Consider the following 19,836-nt stretch of genomic DNA (forward strand, 5'->3'; position numbering starts at 1 on the left):
TTTTTAGATTTTATTTATTTATTCATGAGAGACAGAGAGAGAGACAGAGAGAGACAGAGACACAGACAGAGGGAGAAGCAGGCTCCATGCAGGGAGCCCGATGTGGGACTCTATCCCGGGTCTCCAGGATCAGGTCCTGGGCTGAAGGCAGTGCTAAACGGTGAGCCACCCAGGCTGCCCTCTTTACTTTCTTACAAAAGTAAACCAGATTCAGGAGATTCCAAACCATTCCAATTTTGTGTCCACTTATTAGGAAGACAGACATGTGTAAGCAGGATGGTTGCTAGATCAGAGAAGTTCTCCTGGAGTCCTGAGCTTGGATTCAACCTAAAAGAAATCCCATGTGAATACCTTTTAGAGCTCAATAATGGCTTCTGAGATGCTCCAGGATTTGGCAGTGTGGGCTGGAGAGGCATGTTATGGCCACGTGTTTATGTCCATATCCCCATGTGAAAACCATCCTGGTGGTCAGGCCTGATTAAACCCCAGGTATGGGCTTAGGCTGACCCCAGTATCTGGAAACAGTCTTGGGAGCCCACTAACTCAGCATTAGGCTTTCCTTACTTTTGATCAAATTCTTACCTTTAGCAAGCCATTTCATGGGCTACTATTGGGTCCCTCTGATGACTCTTCTAGATGGGCCTGGTGACATTTGATGGCACTGTCTATGATTACAGACCAGCCAGTTCCTGCCACTTGGATCTTTGCTATTGCTCACCCACCCGTTTTAGATTGAGAAGCACCTTGCTTAATCATGGCTAGAGATACTTTTTCTGCCTGTCGTTTACCTCCCCTTAAACTGGAGCAACATCCTCTAGAAAAGCAGGCCTTTGGCCACAGACACTTTGTATTTGGAATTATATTTATGTTTGTCTTTAGAATGATATGTATTTTAAGTCAGCATTTTCAAGTTGACAATGGAATATTAGTCCTAAAAGATTTTTGATCAAGAAAGGATGTATATTAGGAGGCAGTGAGGTAGGGATTCCTGGTCAAAAATAGGAAATAATGCTCCTCTATCTTCCTCCTGGAGTTTTCAGTGGTATGTCCTACAACAAAGAAACTATGCCTTTGTGTAAGCCAGTGTTTTCCAACTTTACCTGACTACTACTACTACTAATCTCTTAATATATGATATACTGTAGAAAATGCTACTTAAGCATTACTTTTCTTAAGCATCAAGATAAATAGGCTATTTTATTGGTTTATTTATTTTTTAAAGATTTATATATTTATTAGAGAAAGAGTGCAAAGCTGGGGATGCAGAGGGAAAGGTAGAGACAAACTTTAGTAGACTCTATGCTCAGCAGGGAGCCCAAAACAGGGCTCCATTCCATGACCCTAAGAGCTCCACCTGAGCCAAAACCAAGAATTGAATGCTTAACTGGCTACACCACCTAGATGCCCCCCCAAATTGGCTATTTTTAAATTAAAGTATGTAGTTATCAGTAAAATATGGTTGCTATTGATATTTGGTTGTCAGGAAATTAAGTTTTAAGGACTTGACATTGAAGTTCAGAACTACTACTAACATTGCTGATCCCATTACTAGCATTGTGGCTGAAACATCCCGCACCTGTCATAGAAATACTGTTCGCATTTCACAGCAGGTCCAGGGTTCACCAGAACAGTAACACACAGATCTTTGTTGACACTTTAATACCATGTTTATTACAGTTTCTCTTTTGTCAGTTGACCAAAAGGGAGGAAGATTCCTTTGATTTTATTTTTGAGTATCAAAATAATAGCAATCAGAATTATGGGTTTTGGAAAGTTTTAAAATTACTTCTTTATAAAGAATTGGCTGCACTAATTTTCAAAGCTACGGGTTTGTATTGTTTGGGTACAGTCGAGTAGTTACAGTCCCCTCAAATCTGTTACTCATGGTCTTTTGCATGATTCTCCCATACACAGTTCCTGGAGATCAAAACCTTAGAAATCATCACAACGACATCAAAGCCATCAGGCCTTAGTTCTGACTCAAAATCTAGCCCCAAATCTGTCCAGCAATTCCACTGCTGCAAGCTTAATCCAAGCCTTTGCCTCTCTACACTAAGCTCATGCAGGCCTCTTCTCTGGGTTTTTTCGATTCTTACCCACCATCTACCATCCAAACCAACCCTTCTGTTTTAATGTAAATCATATTTGTCTCAAATCCTCTATTGTTTTCATGGCCTGATCACCTGGCCCCTGCATAACTCTCTACCCTCACCACTTCTCTCCTTACTCCCCTTGGGTCTCCTCACTCCCCTTGGGCCGTACTCAGTCCTATTTCTTTTCCTTGAATGCACCAGGTTATTTTCACACCACTTATCACTCTGAATTTATTTTGCCCGTTTGTGTACATCTTTCCCCAAAATGTGCACAAAGTCTTTGTGTTTTGACTCACTGTTGTTCCTAGCCCCTGGAGTGGTGCTGGCACATCGTGGTTGAAAATATGAATAAAAAATGAAAAAGGAAATAATAATTGGACATGTTAGCTGTTTTGTTTCCTTTTGACTTCTGGTGATAATTTTGATTCCTGATTATAAAACAATCAAATGAAACTCTTAAACCTGTTTTGGGATGCCTGGGTGGCTCAGTGGTTGAGCATCTGCCTTCGTCTCAGGACGTGATCCCAGAGTCCCAGAATTGAGTCCCGCATTGGGCTCCCTGCATGGAGCCTGCTTCTCCTTCTGCCTGTCTCTCTCTCTCTCTCTCTCCCTCTCTGAGTCTCTCATGAATAAATAAATAAAATCTTTAAAAAAAAAAAAAGAAAGAAACCTGTTTAAAGAAGCATTACTAAAGCATATAAAGCCCGTGAACTGAAAGGTTTAATCCTTATTTAGTAGAGGATTATCCCGTGATTGTGAAGGAAATTAGCGGACACCTGCAATAACTGACACCAACCTATCATAATCTAAATTATTTTTGTGTTGCATATTCAGTCCCCAGATGCCTCATTTAACCCCAAACTAGTATCATTATTAGTACTGTCAGCATATTTACATACTACTTTAGAGCCTGGTGAAGGGCACACCCTCATCAGGGAGATCTTCTATACCTACCAAAGCTGATGGATTATATATATAAAATAGAAGAAATGAGGCCCTGTCATCGAGGAGCAGCAGCAAGGTGAAAATGTAAGGCATACAAGAACAACACAAAATCCTCAAATCCTTTATGAGGGACTGAGGATTTCATACTACTTTGGGATGTAATTCATAAAGTCCTCTGTCTGGAGCTGTGGTAAATGGATTTTTAAGTAAGTGATTATTCTTGCTGTTTTATGAAACAGTGGCAGATCTGTGAGATGAGTGGGCAGATGTGTATTAACAAGAATATGGGTCTGTTTACATGGAAGCAAACAACAGGAGATGATTAAGGATGCTTCAATTTAAAAAAAAAGAAAAGAATGTTTTAACTTGCTCTACACAGTTTGTATTTCTGAGCATAATATGTAAGAGACTGGAATGATTTGATTTCCAGATTGAAGACTATGATGTGATAGCCAGCATGATAGGAGCCAAGTGTAAAAAACTCCGAACTCTGGATCTGTGGAGATGTAAGAATATTACTGAGAACGGGATAGCAGAACTGGCTTCTGGGTGTCCGCTTCTGGAGGAACTCGACCTTGGCTGGTGCCCCACTCTGCAGAGCAGCACCGGATGTTTCGCCAAACTGGCACGCCAGCTCCCAAACTTGCAAAAACTCTTTCTTACAGCTAACAGGTCTGTGTGTGACACAGACATTGAAGAACTAGCGTGTAATTGTACCAGATTACGGCAACTGGACATACTAGGTAAGCGTACAGTATATAAATTTATTTTAAAGCCTTGATGTAAAAGCTAATCTCAGACCTTTTGCAAGGAAAAGACCACCTCTCGGATACAAGAAAATTTCATCCTGGTGAGACTGCTTGGTTTGAGGAAGTGCAAGATAGGCCAATTGATACGGAGAGTAATTATATCTGTACTTAAGTAAAAGGGTAAGGATAATAACAGAATTTTGCAGTTGAACTAACAAAGCTCTAAATAAACATTAATTCTTGGTCTGGTAAGAAGAGTGAGAATTTATATGAGCTGTGTTCTGCATTTTTATGAAAGAAGAAATTAATCCATTTGTATAATGAATTTTATATATATGCATAAATAGATACATTTATGTATATACAAATACAAATGTACATAAAGCTTCTTGATGTTAAACTTGTGATTAAGGAAAATTGCCAAATCTTCATTCCTGATAATTCTAGATTTTAGGAATAATTGTATACCAAGGCAGATCTATTGAGAAGCCTTCCCAGTTTGAGATTTCTTGTGTCCCTATTGCAGCCCATCAGCTGGGAGCCCAGTGAGGTTATGTTACTTCCTACTTTAGCCAGGAGTGCTGGCAACACCATGGCTCAATCGTGCATACAGTTGGTACTTTGTGAACTCACATAGCACTTGCACTGTGTTCTCTGGTCATCTCTGAGTGTTCACAGGTTAGCCCATGAAGTGCTAATTATATCCTTTCCTGTTTATTAAACATTCAGCAACAGGAAAACCTGAAGATTTTCAGCGTCTGAATTTGTGGTTTCCTTGAAAATGCATGGTCCAGGTTTATAATACATTTGTAGGTGTTGCTTATATGGTTGCATGTTTCTTGTTCAAGCTACTTGTAGGCAGAAATTCTTGCCTAAAAATTTAGGGGAGGAATTCTTGCCTGTTACATATACACTTTGGGCTAGATAGATACCTCATCTATGTTATATTTTCTTTGTTCTTTATAGCTCAGGGAATTGGATATCATCTTTTTGTTTTGTTTTGTTTTGTTTTCATTGAAGGGGGACTGAGCTCAGCAATTAGTATATGGCAGAGCAGGGTTGTTCAAATGCCAGATTTGGGGCCCCAGCTGGTACTATCTTTTCATACCACCACAACTGCTTTTCTTATTTCTTTTCCCTCCTACCCACATTCCACCTTGAATTAGTCTAGACCTTTTATAAGGGGAATATTCTGGGAAGTTCAAGAAAATGAGAGAGAATGAGGAAAGGGGACTGAGGCCTTTATTTTTTGTTTTTAAGATTTTATTTATTTATTCATGAGAGACACAGAGAGAGAGGCAGAGACACAGGCAGAGAGAGAAGCAGGCCTCATGCAGGGAGTCTGACATGGGACTCCATCCTGGGTCTCCAGGATCAAGCCCTGGGCTGAAGGCGGCGCTAAACCGCTGAGCCGCCCGGGCTGCCCCGGGACTGAGGCCTTTAAAACTGGATCACTAATTGCATTAGGCTTCACTTCAGAGGATTGGTGGTATTGTTGGTTAGTCTCAGTTTTACAGCACTCCCACTCAGTAGAGATGAAGAGTAGCCAGCCTCTGAAAGAGATGCTACAGAACCACAAAGGTAGTTGGTAACACTGATCCTACAAGGAAAGCACAATTGTGGTGAACAGGGGGACTGGTTGTCAGGCGGTCTAACTTTAGCCAACAAACGTATAAATTACTTGGCAGAGACATAAAAGAAAAATAAGTAAGAAGTATAATGGCTTCTTCTTGAAAACATTTGTAACTTTCCTAAACATAAGAGCAAGGAAATATGGAAGGTTCCAGTCCAAGATGGCAACATAGGAAGACCCTGAACTTCCCTCCAGGGAACACAGCCGTTTCTACCTATTTATAGAACCATTCCTCCTGAAGAAGAACTGGGGGCTGACTGAACAGCTTCTGCAGGACCAAAGATAGAACAGCAAAAAAAAAAAAAAAAAACTGAAACACAGTAACAAAAGGAACCCCGCCCCTGACAATGCCAGCTGCAGTGGGGAGCAGTCTATCCTTGGGCACAGATAAAAGGCCTCCAAATAGCATATAAATGAGACAGCACTGAAACTCCCAAACTGCATTGGAGCTGCGTGCTTACTCTCTGGGTCAGAGGAACTAGATTCCCACCCCGCCTCCAAAGCCTTGACCCCAGCAGGATCTGGACCAATGGTTGCAGCCGTCACAGTGAACCAGGTACCGCAGTGAGACCAGGGTCCACAGGCCACACCCGCCTTAGGGGTGGTGGTGCTGGAGCATAGAAAGTAAGCTGTGTGGGAGTTTTTGTCTGGTTTTGTTCTTGGTTTAAAGAGTCAGCCCTAGAACTGCACCCAATATTTTGGGGCGGGGGCTGCTAGAATGCTCTCAGTGGGCAGAGCTGACGGACATAGTCTACACACCCTCTCCCCCTTAAAAACATAGACCAGTATACGATCTGGGCCCCCTAAATGGCCTGGTGCCTCAGTGAGCCCTGGGCCCTTAGCCCACACCAGCCCCCCTGTCCTACTAAGGCGATCACAAAGTGGTGCACACCAAGGACACCCCTGGTCAGTGCTCACTACAGCCCCGGCCTTCACACCAACATGACACAGGGGCACAGCACCCCAAAACACTCCAGGCCTATACCGCTTTGGCTTCAGATGGCTTGCTAGGGTACCCACAGTACAGAGTGGTTCAGACCATCTTGGCTGGCATCTGCTTCACACCTAGCCACTCTGCCAGGGTACCTCCTATATGGAGCACCCCAAATACCATAGGCCCATGGCTGCATTGATTTCAGTCCAGGACACACCCTGTGTGGAGCACCCAGAACACTTCCACCTTTGCCGGGCTCAGCTGCAGCCACGCAACCAGGGCACTTGCTCCATGGGATACTATGGGACAACCCGACTTACACCCAATTCAGTTTCAGCTGTCCTGCCAGGACATATTTTGTGTGGAGACCCCAAGGACTGCATTTTAGTTTTAGTTGTCCTGCCAAGATGCCCTCTGTGTAGAATGCCCCAGGACCTCCCAGCTCATACCCATCTCAACTACAGTCACCATTCAGGGCACACCCTCCATGTGGAGAATCCAGGAACACTCTCAGTTTATATCCATTTCTGCTTCAGCTGTCCTCTGTGTGTAGAGCCCTGTGTGCCCCTGACTTGTGCCCACTTTAGTTTCAGCTATCCTGCTAGGGCCCCTCTGTGCAGAGAGCTCAGGACCTCCTGGCCTGCATACATCAGTTCCAGCCACTCAGCCAGGACAGCCCCTGTGCAGAGCACCCTGGGACACCCATTTGAACATTAGCTATCTTGCTAGAGTGCTATCAGTGCATAGAACCCTGGGACACCCTGGCCTACATCTATTTCGGTTTTTGCTGTCCTGACAGGGCACTTACTATGTGGAAAATACCCCACCTCCCAGCCCCAGTCCATGCCAGCCACAACCCCAGCCAGCCAGCAAAGTCATCAAGCACACAGTCTACATAGGGAATGACCAAACACAAGATCATTCCTTCAAATTTAGAAGTAGCTGTTCAGCCTAATCCATAGAAACAAACACAGAAAGCAAAATGGGGAGACAGAGGAATATGCTCCAAAAGAAAGAAAAAGAAAAAAAAAAAAAACTCAGGAAAAGGACTAAATGAAACAGGAATAAACAGCATGCCTGAGAAAAATTTAAAGTAACGATCATAAAGATACCAGGCTAGAGAGAAGAGTGAAAGAACCCAGTGAGAACTTCAATAAAGAGATGCAAAATATAAACAAGAACCAATCAGAGTTGAAGAATACAATAAAGTACAAAACACACTAGAGGGAATCAACAGATTTCAGATGCAGAAGAATGTACCAGAGATCTGGAAGACAAGGTAATGAAAATCACCCAAGATGAAGATGAAAAAGAGAAAAGAATTTTTTAAAATGAAGATAGATTAAGAGATCTCTTGGACAACATCAAGCAAACAAACATTTGCTTAATAGGGGTCCCAAAATAAGAGAGAGAAAGGAGTAAAAAACTTATTTGAAGAAAGAATAACTGAAGACTTCCCTCTTCTAGGGAAGGAAATAGACATACACATCCAAGAGAGTTCCAAGTAAGATGAACCCAAGGAGGTACACACTACAACACATTATAATTAAAATGTCAAAGGTTAACAATAAAGAGGGAATCTTAAAAGCAAGAGATAAAGAGTTAAAAAGAGTTAAAAAGCAAGAGATAAAGAGATAAAAAGTTGTCTACAAGGGAAAACCTATAAGAATATCAGCAGAAACTTTGCAGGCCAGAAAGGAATGACATGATACCGTCAAAGTGTTGCAAGGAAAACACCTATAATGAAGAATGCTCAGCAAGGCTGTCATTCAGATTTGAGGGAGAGATAGTTTCCCAAACAAAAAACAAAGGAGTTTATCACCACTAAGCCAGACTACAAGAAATGTTAAAGGGACTTCTTTGGGTGGAAAAGAAATGGCCATAATTAGACATAAGAAAATTATTAATTAAAAGATATAAAATAGGACAACATATTCATAAAATGGGGGAAAAGAAAAAAATGTTTTGTTTTTACAATGTGTATGAACTTAAAGATCATGAAATTAATATAAACTGCTATATACTTAAGATGCTATATATGAGAATCATCATGGTAACCACAAACCCAAACCTATAATAGATACACAAAAAATAAAGAGAAAGAAGGCCAAACACAACACTGTAGAAACTCATCAACATAAGAAAAGAGAGCAAAAGAAGAAAGGAACAGAGGAGAACTACAAAAACAATCAGAAAACAAATAATAAAATGGCAATAAGTACATGCGTATCAATAATTACTTTAAATGTAAATGGCCAAAATGCTCCAATCAAAAGCCATAGGGTGGCAGATGGATAAAAAACAAGACTCATCTTTATGGTTACAAGAGACTCCCCTCAGAACTAAAGAATACATATACTGAAAGTGATGGGATGGAGAAACATTCACTATGCAAATGGAAGTGAAAGAAAAGGAGAGGGTAGCAATACTTATATAGGACAAAACGAACTTTGAAACAAAGACTGTAATGAGACAAAGAAGGGCATTATATAATGATAAAGGGATCAGTCCAACAAGAGGATGTAACATTTGTAGATATCTACACACCCAACACTGGAGCACCTAAATACATAGAGCAAATATTAATGGACATAAGAGACAAATTGATGTAATACAGTGATAATAATTCCACTTACATCAATAGATAGATCATTCAGGCAGAAAATCAACAAGGAAATAATGTCTTTGAATGACGCATTGGACTAGATGGACATAACAGATATATACAGAACATTCCATCTGAAAATAGAATACATATTCTTTTTCATTGCACATGGAACATTCTCCAGAATAGATCATATATTAGGCCACAAAATAAGCCTCAATATATTTGAGGAGATTGAAATCATATGATGCATTTTTTTTCCCAATCACAATGGTATGAAACTAGAAATAAATCACAAGAAAAAAAAACTTAGAAATAAATCACAAGAAAAAAACTAGAAAAAGATGCAAACACCAAGACTAAACAGCATGATACTAAACAACCAATGAATGGGTCAATGAAGCAATCAAAAGAAATTTTTTAAAAATGGAGATGAATGAAAACAAAACATAAATCTTTGGGACATGGCAAAAGCAGTTCTCAGGGAAATATATAGTGATACAGGCCTACCTCAAAAAACAAGAGAAATCTCAAATAATCTAACCTTACGCATAAAGGAACTAGAGAAAGAAGAACAAACAAAACCCAAAGTGAGTAGAAGAGATAAAAGAAAGATCAGAGCAGAGATAAATAATATAGAGACTTAAAAAAAAAAGTAGAAAAAATCAATAAAATCAAGAGCTGACTGAAAAGATAAATCAATGAATGCATAGCCAAGACTCTTCAAAAATAAAAGAGAAAGGACTCAAATAAAATCAGAAATAAGAGAGGACCAGTAACAACTGACACCACAGATATAAACTGAGAATTATAAGAGAGTATGTGAAAGCTTATAACAAACTGGACAACCTAGAAGAAATGATTAATTCCTAGAAACACAGTCTTCCAAAACTGAACCAGGACAAAATAGAAAATCTGGACACACCAATCACAGATAACAAAATTGAATTGATAATTGAAAAACTACCAAAAAACGAAAGTCCAGGATCAGATGGATTTATAGGTGAATACTACCAAACATTTAAAGAGTTAATATCTATTTTTCTTCATATGTTCCAAAAAATAGAGGTAGGAAAGCTTCCAAATATATTCTATGAGGCTAGCACTACCTAATACCAATACCAGACAAAGAGAACATGAAAAAAGAAAACTATGGGCCTATGTCCCTGATGAACATAGATGCAAAAATTCTTAACAGAATATTAACAAACCACATACAACAGTACATTAAAAAGATCATTCACCATGACCAGGTGGGATTTATTCCAGGGATGTAAGGATGGTTCAATATTTGCAAATCAATCAATGTTATGCACCACATCAACAAAACAAAGGATAAACATCAAAATTATCACAATTAGAGGCAGAACAAGCATTTAACAAAATTTAACATCCATTCATGATAAAAACTCTCAACAAAGTGGAATGAACTTACCGTAACATAATAGTAATTATTAAGTGGGGAACATATCTCAGTGTAATAAAGGCCAATATGAAAACCCACAGCTAACATCATATTCAATAGTGAAAAACTGAGATATTTTACTCTCATATCAGAAATAAGACAAGGATGTCTGGATGTCAAGGATGTGTCTCACCGCGTTTAACATAATACTGCAAGTCCTAGGCACAGCAATCAGATAAGAAAAAGAAGAAGTTGAACCCTTGCTATTTGCAGATTTTATATAGAAAGTCCTAAAGATTCCACCAAAAAACTAGTAGAAGTAATACATGAATTCAGTAGAGCTGCAGGATATAAAATTAGTACCTAGAAATGAGCAGTATTTCTATGCACCAATAATGAAGTAGCAGAAAGAAAAATTAAGGAACATCATCATTGACAGTTGCACCAAAAAGAATAAGACACCTAGGAATAAAGTTAACAAAAAAGGTGAAAGAACTGTACATTACTTAAAAACTATAAAACACTGAAGAAAGAAATTAAAGATGACACAAATAAATGGAAAGATATTCCATGCTCATGAATTGGAAGAATTAGTTTTATTAAAATGTCCATATTTCCCAAATCAATCTGCAGATTCAGTGCAATCCCTTTCAAAATACAAACAGCATTTTTCACAAAACTGGAACAAGTAATATTAAAATTTGTATAGAACCACAATAAACCTCAAATAGCTAAAGCAACCTTGAAAAAGAACAAAGCTGGAGGTAACACAATTCCAGATTTCAAGATATACTACAAAGCTGTAGTAATCAAAACAGTGTGTTACTGGCACAAAAATAGAGACATAGATCAATGGAACAGAATAGAGAGCCCAGAAATAAACCGAGGATTCCATAGTCAATTAATTTACAACAAAAGAGGCAAGATTATACAATGGGGAAAAGGCAACCTCTCAATAAATGATGCTGGGAAAACTGGACAGCTACATGTAAAAGAATAAAACGTTTTAATACCCTACACAAAAATAAGCCCAAATGGATTAAAGACCTAAATGTAAAAACCTGCAATGACATAAATCCTAGAAGAGACCATAGGCAGTAATTTCTCTAACATCAGCTGTAGCAAGATTTTTCTAGATACATCTCCTAAGGTGAGGGAAACAAAAGCAAAAATAAACTATTAGGACTATATCAAAATAAAAGGCTTTGCACAGCAAAATAAGCCATCAGTAAAGCAAAAAGACAACCTACTGAATGGGAGGAGATACTTGTAAATATCCTGTAAGGGGTTAGTACCCAAAATATAGTAAAGAACAATACCAAGAAAACAATACAATTAAAAAATGGGTAGAGAGTTTGAATAGACACTTTTCCAAAGAAGACATACAGATGGCCAACAGACACATGAAAAGGCTTCAACATCACTAACCATCAGGGAAATGTAAATCAAAACCACAATGAGATACTACCTTACACTTATTAGAATGGCTAAAATCAAAACCACCAGAAATAAATATTGGCAAGAATGTGGAAATAAAGGAACCCTCATGCATGCACTGTCACTGGGAATGTGAATTGGTACCGCCACTGTGGAAAACAGTATGGAAGTGCCTGAAAAAAATTAAAAATAGAATTACCATATGTTCCAGTAATTCCACTATGGGGTGTTTACTCAAAGAAAACCAAACTACAAATTTGAAAAGATATATGCACCCCTATGTTTATTGTCGCATTATTTATAGCAACCAAGATACAGGAGCAATCTATCAATAAAAAAAAAATGGATGAAGAAAATACAGTATAGAGATAGACAATGGAAAGTTACACAGCTATAAAAAGGGATAAGATTGTGCCATTTATGATAACATGGAGGGCATTTTGTGACATGACATGTCACACTGAGAAAGATAAATAACATTATTTCACTCCTAAGTGGAATCTTAACAAAAACAAAACATGAATAAACAAAAAGCAAAATCAGACCTCTAGAGAACAAACTGATGGTTGCCAGAAGAAAGGGCACTGGAGGGAATGGGCAAAATGGTTGAAAGGGAGTGGGAGGTATAGGCTTCCAGGTATGGAATGAGTGAGTAAATCATGGGAATAAAAGGCACAGCATAGGGAATGTAGTCAGTGATACTGCAGCATTGCGTGGTAACAGAGGGTAGCCACACTTGGGGTGAATGGAGCATAATGTGTAAACTTGATGAATCACTACCTTGAAATTAATATAACATTGTGTGTCAACTCTACTCAGAAAAGAAGAGCAAGGAAGTGTCATTATTATGCCAAAACAAATTTTAGATGGGAGAGGGCCATCATGCAAATATATTAGAACATCTTATTTCAAATGTGATCAAGTCCCGCATCAGGCTCCCTGCAGGGAGCCTGCTTCTCCCTCTGCCTATGTCTCTGCCTCTCTCTGTCTCTCATGAATAAATAAATAAAATCTTTAAAAACAAAACAAAACAAAAAACCAAAGCTGAGTTAGATACAGTCTCTACCTTCAGAGAGTTTATAATGTGGCAAACAAAACAAAACAAAGCAAAACAAAACAAAACAAAAAAAACCCAAAACAAAAAAACGGGAAATCAATATATAAATAACTTTAATGGAAGCCAGAAGCGAGTCCATTTGGGGGCTCAAAGAAAAGAGAGTATCTATAATTAGAGAAATAAGAAGTTTAATTAAAAAGGTTAATAGGTATTTGAAAGGCATCATTGAAAAGTGAATAGGAACTAGGGGGAGGGGAGCATTTTAAGCAGAATGAATAGTATGAAACAAAAGCATAGGAATCAAAAATACAGAGTATCTTCAGAGAATAGGCAATCTAATTTGACTTAGAATGTTAGTATAATGGAGGCTTTCACGGAGAGTTTTGAACACCAGAATGAGGAATCTGCACAAAATTAAACAAGGACGAGCTATTATCAGGTTTCAATTCCGGGCATAAGTGATATATTTAGAGCTGTGTTTTAGAGATATTAATCTAGAAACAAGTGGTAAGTGAATTGGAGAGGGAGGAGATCAAAATGAGGGAGATTAGCTGCAGTCATCCATCTGATAAGGATCTAAGCCAGGGTGATGGCATTGGGAAATTAAACACCATCCCTTCATCCCTTCATTTATTACACACTTATTGAGCATATACTGTGTCAGGCATCGTTTCCAACACTGGAGATAGGCCCGTGAACATGAAGGAGGTGGCCCCTGCTCTGAAGGAACTGAGAACACAGTTGTGTCATAAGTGGATAAGAAACAAAAGCACACAGTGCTCTGGAAGAGAAGACAAGGTGCCCTTGTCTAGTTAAATTTTCATCTCCCAACTTCCTTCCCTGACATTCTCTTAGGCTTTTAGGAACTTCTAATTAATCAGGAAACTCAGATTGTGGGACGCCTGGGTGGCCTAGTGGTTAAGCCTCTGCCTTTGGCTCAGGGCCTGATCCCTGCGGAGAGCCTGCTTCTCCTTCTGCCTGTGTCTCTGCCTCTCTTTGTGTGTCTCTCATGAATAAATAAATAAAATCTAAAAAAAAAAAAAAAAAAAAGGAAACGGAGATTCTAATGACCAAGTCTGTCAAACAGAAGATAGCCACAGCCGTGGGTAAAGAACACCACATAGCCAAGTGTCTTAGTTGAGGTTCTCTGCGCTTGTATAACAAAACCCACTCAGGCTAACTTGTACATAAGGGAAAGAAAATTATTATGGAGATAGAGCTGTCTCTCTGAGATCCACAGGCAGAAGCTAGCTATGGTCAGACCTCAGGACAGACTAGAAAGCCATCAAAAGGCAAGGAAGCTGTTTTCTCTTTTGTTCTTTCTTTTCCTGTCTTTCATGCTCAGACACCTACACCCACCCCCTCTATCCCTGTACACTCACAGATGCTCTTAGGTCTGCTTCTCCCTTTGGCTTTGCCGCCTTCTTTTCTTGTCATGCTGGCCATCTCTGTCTTTCTAGGTACAGGTGGCTAAATATGACAGCCCCAACCAGATTCTTGCGTCTTTAGTTCAAGAGATCTATGGACAGTGAAGGCTTTACTGAATTCCCATTCTAAATTCCCAGGAGGATCTGGGGGGCCAGCCACAGTCGAGATGGCAGTATAGTTGCCACTTCTGGAACCCATGGCAGAGAGGGGAGTAGAAGGGATTTCTCAGGGAAAAGGCATAGGTTAACACTACCAACACTTTGGTCCCTGTCACAGTAGACGTGCATGTATATGTGATATAATTGTGATTTTTTTTCTCTCTAGAAAACCTGTAGTTAAAGTAAGGTTTGTTTTACAACAGATGATATCTTAAAAGCCTACTGGTATGTGATATTTGAGTACCTGCTATGTAGCAGGTGCTTTTCATAATGTATATAATTTAGCTTCTATCTGAATGTCCCATAATCTCATCAGATTTGACATGGGCTACACAATATTCATCATCCGTCATTTGACTTCCAGTAATGCCATTTTATACCTACCACTTACTGTAAAACTCACCAAACTGTATTGTAGTTATTTGTTTCCAGCTTTGGTCAATGAGCTCCTTAGGGCAGACACATGTCTTACTCATCTTTGCATCTCCAGGGCCTCACACAGAAGTTTCTGCAGGGGTGGTTGCGTAGTAATTGCACTGCATGGAATATGAGGTGGAATCACTGTAAGCCCTTCTGTCTGATTTGACCTATGGGTTAAGGAAAAGTTGGGTGACAGAAATAGGAAGGTGTGGAGGAGCTGATTGGAAAGGGTAGGAGGTAGGAATGAAGATAGTGGGTAGAGTATGGACAAAATCTAGGTCCTAGATACCAAATTGGCTAGGAGAATTCAGTTTGTATTTTTTTACAAGACTGTTTCAGTATGTCTTTTGTTTAAAATGCTTTTAATTTTTAAAAGGCAATTTATTTTAAGTGCATTTTAAGCAATAAAGGGTTTTTATCAGGATATCATATAAATATTATATTGATGGTATTTTGTTTTGTTTTGACAGGAACAAGAATGGTAAGTCCAGCATCCTTAAGAAAACTTCTGGAATCTTGTAAAGATCTTTCCTTGCTTGATGTGTCCTTCTGTTCACAGATTGATAATAGAGCTGTGCTGGAACTCAATGTGAGCTTTCCAAAAGTGTTCATAAAAAAGAGCTTTACGCAGTGACTTAATATGTGTTCTATAATAAAATCAATGCGCTTTTGTAGGGTTTTATTTTAGAGTTGGTTTTGTTTAGTTTTTATGATGGTGGGAATGTCTTAATATTCCATTAAGGCATTTGTAGATTTTTGAAGAAAAAAATATGAAATTGTCCATTAAATCAAGTAAAAATGTAAACAAGTGTTTTGAGAAGATATTGCAAGCACTTTTCTTGAAGAATATGTGAGTGGCTCACATTATGTGTACCTTATGTTAATCAGTAATATTATTCTTTAGTCAGTAATTACCTGTGTAATAAAAGAATAATATGGAAACCTTTTAACTTATTTTTAAAGGAACATGTTGAGCCAGAAAGTATCATGATATTTAAAAATAAAAATAATTTTTCACACCTCCATGTAAGGATGTCTTATTAATAAGCCTTATGACCTGGCCAGTGTTTTGTTTGGGTGTATACAGAATTTCCAGACTTAACTGGAGAAATTAATGTGCTATGATTAATTTTTAAGCTGATAAATCAATTCTTCAACTTGAGAATTTTAGTTTTTCCATTTTTCTTCTGACATATATATTTTACTACTGGATAATACCAGTATAAAAATATGAGCATAATCAAGAACAGAGGTAAACTACTAAAGAAAACAACTTTCCAACTGTTAAGCTGATGCCTTAAAAATTTGCCAGAGAGAAAAGTTTAAGACTTCTGAAATATATGTGGATTTCATTTATTTATATATTTTTTTCCTGTGCCCCAGCACCTTAAATAATTAGAAAGCTGTTACAGCAGATAAAAAAACAAACAACATTGTTTTGTTAAATAGTGAACTGATTTAGTTCTGCTGCTCTGAAAGTAAACAGAAAAAATTTTGTGGCATAAAATGACAAGGCCATTTTGAGTAGAAAACTAATATTAAGGATACAGTATACCAAAATTTATTTTCCCACATAGGGCAATATGTTAAATTCCAACATCTGCACACCCTAGAATAATCCTGGAGAACTCTGCTGTCCAGTATGGCAGCCACTAGCCATTTGTGGCCATTTTATTTAACTGCAGTTAAATGTAATTAAAAATTCCATACTTCAGTTGTGCTAGCGTTCAGGAGTCACCGGGGGCTGGTGGTTATCATATTGGACACCATTACTGTAGAATTTCTTGGAGTCATTTAAAACACACACACACACACACACACACACACATTTAGCTAAAAAAATTAGCATGATTAATATTTGTCTCTAGGCAATTTTTGAGGGTATTCTCAACAGTATACATATGAAAGCATTCCCCCCCAAAGTACTTAAGCTAGTGAATTTATACATATGACAAATATTAGTCATTCCGTAAATATTTATTGAATAAGAATATATTATTGAGTTAGGCCATACAATATGTCAAACTTTAAAAATGTAAAGGTTATAAATTATTACTAGTAGTAGTGCTGTGTTTATTCTTTTATAGAATATAAAGAATGTAATATCATGACATTTAAAATATTAAAATAGTAATACAGTCTCCTCCATGTAAGAGACCATCTGTATGAGGATTGCTGTCACGTGTATGGTACACCCTATTTTCCAGTTCATGGCAGAAGCAAGGGGCAGTTGGGAAAGGGCTGGGTTGACCTACATTGTTACCTTCATGCACTTGGATTTGCTTTTCACTGACAAATGTATGTCAACATTTTAAATGTTTTATCTGGTGGAACTTTTAGGAGGAAGAGACTTATGAATTGACTACCAACTGGGTGAAATAGTACTTTTATCTTGAATTAGCAACTGGCATGGAATTAGTGCTTACTTTTGTGCCAGATGCTCTGTGTGCTTTGTGTTTACTGAGTCACTGAATCTTCACAACTGCGCCATAAGGTAGATACCATACTTACACGCCATAAGGTAGATACCATTACTTACACGAACTTACAGGTGAGGAAACAAAGAAAGATCGAAGAACTTACTCATGTTCACATAGCTGCTAGTGGCAGAGCCATTATACACGCCTCGGACATCTGGCTTTAGAGGCGGTGCTTTCACCCTATGTTTTAAGTGTCCAGGGTGGCTTCTGATTCTAGAGCGCAGGTCAAGCGAACATTTTCTGTAACGGACTAAGAGGCAAAATTGAGGTTATTATATAGGTATTATAGTAATGATAGAGAAAGTGAATTTCCACAAAATTTTGAAGGACAGAATTCAAAACATAGTAATTGAGAAAATTTTTTTGTGATATGGTTCCACTAACAAGTAGAATGAAATACTCTTGGGGAGGATAATATTTCACTTAGTTGGGATTCAGAGTTACTATTTCCTGTCATCAGAATTGATTGTAAGTATTCATCTGGTAATGTTGATCTCTGGTATGATTTTACATATTTTTGTCTTTGAAAATATCTTTTCATACAGATAAGTATTGCCAAGTACATATGTTAATCCATGAGAATATTTTCACTGAGCATATTTATCGCTTGGAAGACATTGATAGAATTCTATTAGATTCCTTCTTCTCTTGGTATTTTCCTTTTAGCATGCCATTACCTTGCAGATTAATCGCTTCCAGTTGAAGGTTGGGTGGAGCTCCTCAATTGCACAATTGAATGGATTTGAAAAATGGAGATTTCCTTCATATTTGCATCGGGGTTCAAAAAACCCACTGCTGGACGTATGGTTTGAGCTCAGAAAAATACATGCTGCAGATTCCTGTGAGAACGGAGATATTGCTTCTTGTCTTACCTTTTGGTAGCACAGGAAATGTATAAAGCTGCTTGGTGTTACTTTGTGATTCAAATTATATTAGTTGTCATCAAAATTACTTTAGTGTAAGTTTCGCATATGAACACGGTTTTGCTGGCTCCACCTCCAGACCTTCTGATTCAGTAGAATTTGCATTTTAATGAGCAGCCAGTGGATGCTGACTGCTGCTGGTCTGAGGGCCACCCTTTGAAAAGCACCACTCCAGAATGCTCTTTGGGTCCGGAGGAGCCCTTTCCTGAATCCCACATACGTGGGAATAACTGTTCCCACTGTTTTGCAGTGTTTCAATTTTGGGTTGAATTCATTACAAAACATGATCAACTCTGCAAGAAAAGCTACGTTCCAAAGCCATTTGGCGTTCTGTAGTTGTGGTTGAGGGTATTTCTTCTGGTCCAGAAAAATTGCAATATCCGTTCTGAACTCAAAAACTCACGATAAAACTACCACTGTTAAGCCAACAGACTGCAGTGTGGTAGGAGAGATCCGAGTATTCAGCTTCTATAGCTGACGGGTGACAGCTGAGGATGGTTCAGTGGCATTCACTGCCTGCCGAGAGCACTAGGTCATTAACACAAGGTCAAGTCACATATATTCCACAACTACTTGCCATAAATAGTACAGTAAATAACCTTAGGTTTTCAACACTTTACGTTTTCACAAGTTCTTCTAAATTTGACCAACTAAGTCTTTTTTTGCTCCACATATATATATATATATTTTTTTTTTAACACATCTTAGCAGATTCTACTTCAGGGTACACCGAGGTCCTATTTTCTTAACTTCTGAGAAATGCTCTTGCCTGAAGTTGCTCCACACAGACTGTTTGTAGAAAATCACTCTCCCGTCACTTGAGCCTTAGCACGGACTTATCCAATAAACAACAATAACGGGGCAGTAGCAGTAACATCTGTTGACTCAGCAAGAGCCAGGGAAAACCACTCAGAATCATGTGCCTTGTTTTTTTTTTATTGACTATTGATGTTGTTCCCAGTGTTCTCAACTCTTCGAGCCACTGTCCTTGCCAAAAGCCTAATTACATAGTCTAAGCAAGTTTACTTTGGACACTTTTCTTTAGCTGATGAATCAAAAACAATTTAACTCACCATTGGTAAAAGGCTTTCCTCACGGGGCTAATGAATGAACCATGCAGAAGCTTGCTTTGGCTGCAGCTTTTTCATTTTTTTTTTTTTTTAAGAAAAAAATTCTGTAATGAGATACCTTGTTTCAAATTTCCTAATTTTTCTGGCCACTGTGATCATTCCATTGTATGTATAGTATTTTTCCGGAACAGTGACAGTGTCATGGCATGTTAAACACAACCTTTGCCATCTCATGTGGCAACAAAATTATCCATACTGTCTTAAACATAGGAAACTTGGAAGTCCACATTTCTTTTTTTCCTTTTCCTTTTTGTTCTGGCACAATGGGTGTCCACTGGTAATAAGAAAACATTGTGGTATGGCAACATGTGTGGCATGCAGAATGCAGAAGAGTCGTAACTGCATCCCTGCCATTTGTAACGTGCGGAGCAGCAGTGTGGACCGCCGAGAACCCGGTAGGTGTGTGCTGTGGCTACTCACCGCTTCCACTGCAGGCCAA

At 38.5% G+C, this 19,836-nt stretch overlaps 1 protein-coding gene across 3 annotated transcripts in view; it reads left to right on the forward strand.

The window, feature by feature from the left end:
- FBXL4 (F-box and leucine rich repeat protein 4) overlaps positions 1-15,889 on the forward strand; it is a 78,824-nt gene extending 62,935 nt beyond the window's left edge. For all 3 annotated transcript variants that reach the window (XM_072831993.1, XM_072831994.1, XM_072831995.1), the window contains 2 exons: positions 3,469-3,781; positions 15,335-15,889. In XM_072831993.1, the coding sequence (XP_072688094.1) occupies positions 3,469-3,781; positions 15,335-15,498 (477 nt within the window). In that variant the 3' untranslated portion in view covers positions 15,499-15,889. The remainder of the gene's footprint in view (positions 1-3,468; positions 3,782-15,334) is intronic.
- The last annotated feature ends 3,947 nt before the right edge of the window (positions 15,890-19,836 follow it).

This window comes from Canis lupus, chromosome 7, assembly GCF_048164855.1.
Source record: "Canis lupus baileyi chromosome 7, mCanLup2.hap1, whole genome shotgun sequence".
In the NCBI taxonomy this organism is placed as follows: Eukaryota; Metazoa; Chordata; class Mammalia; order Carnivora; family Canidae; genus Canis; species Canis lupus.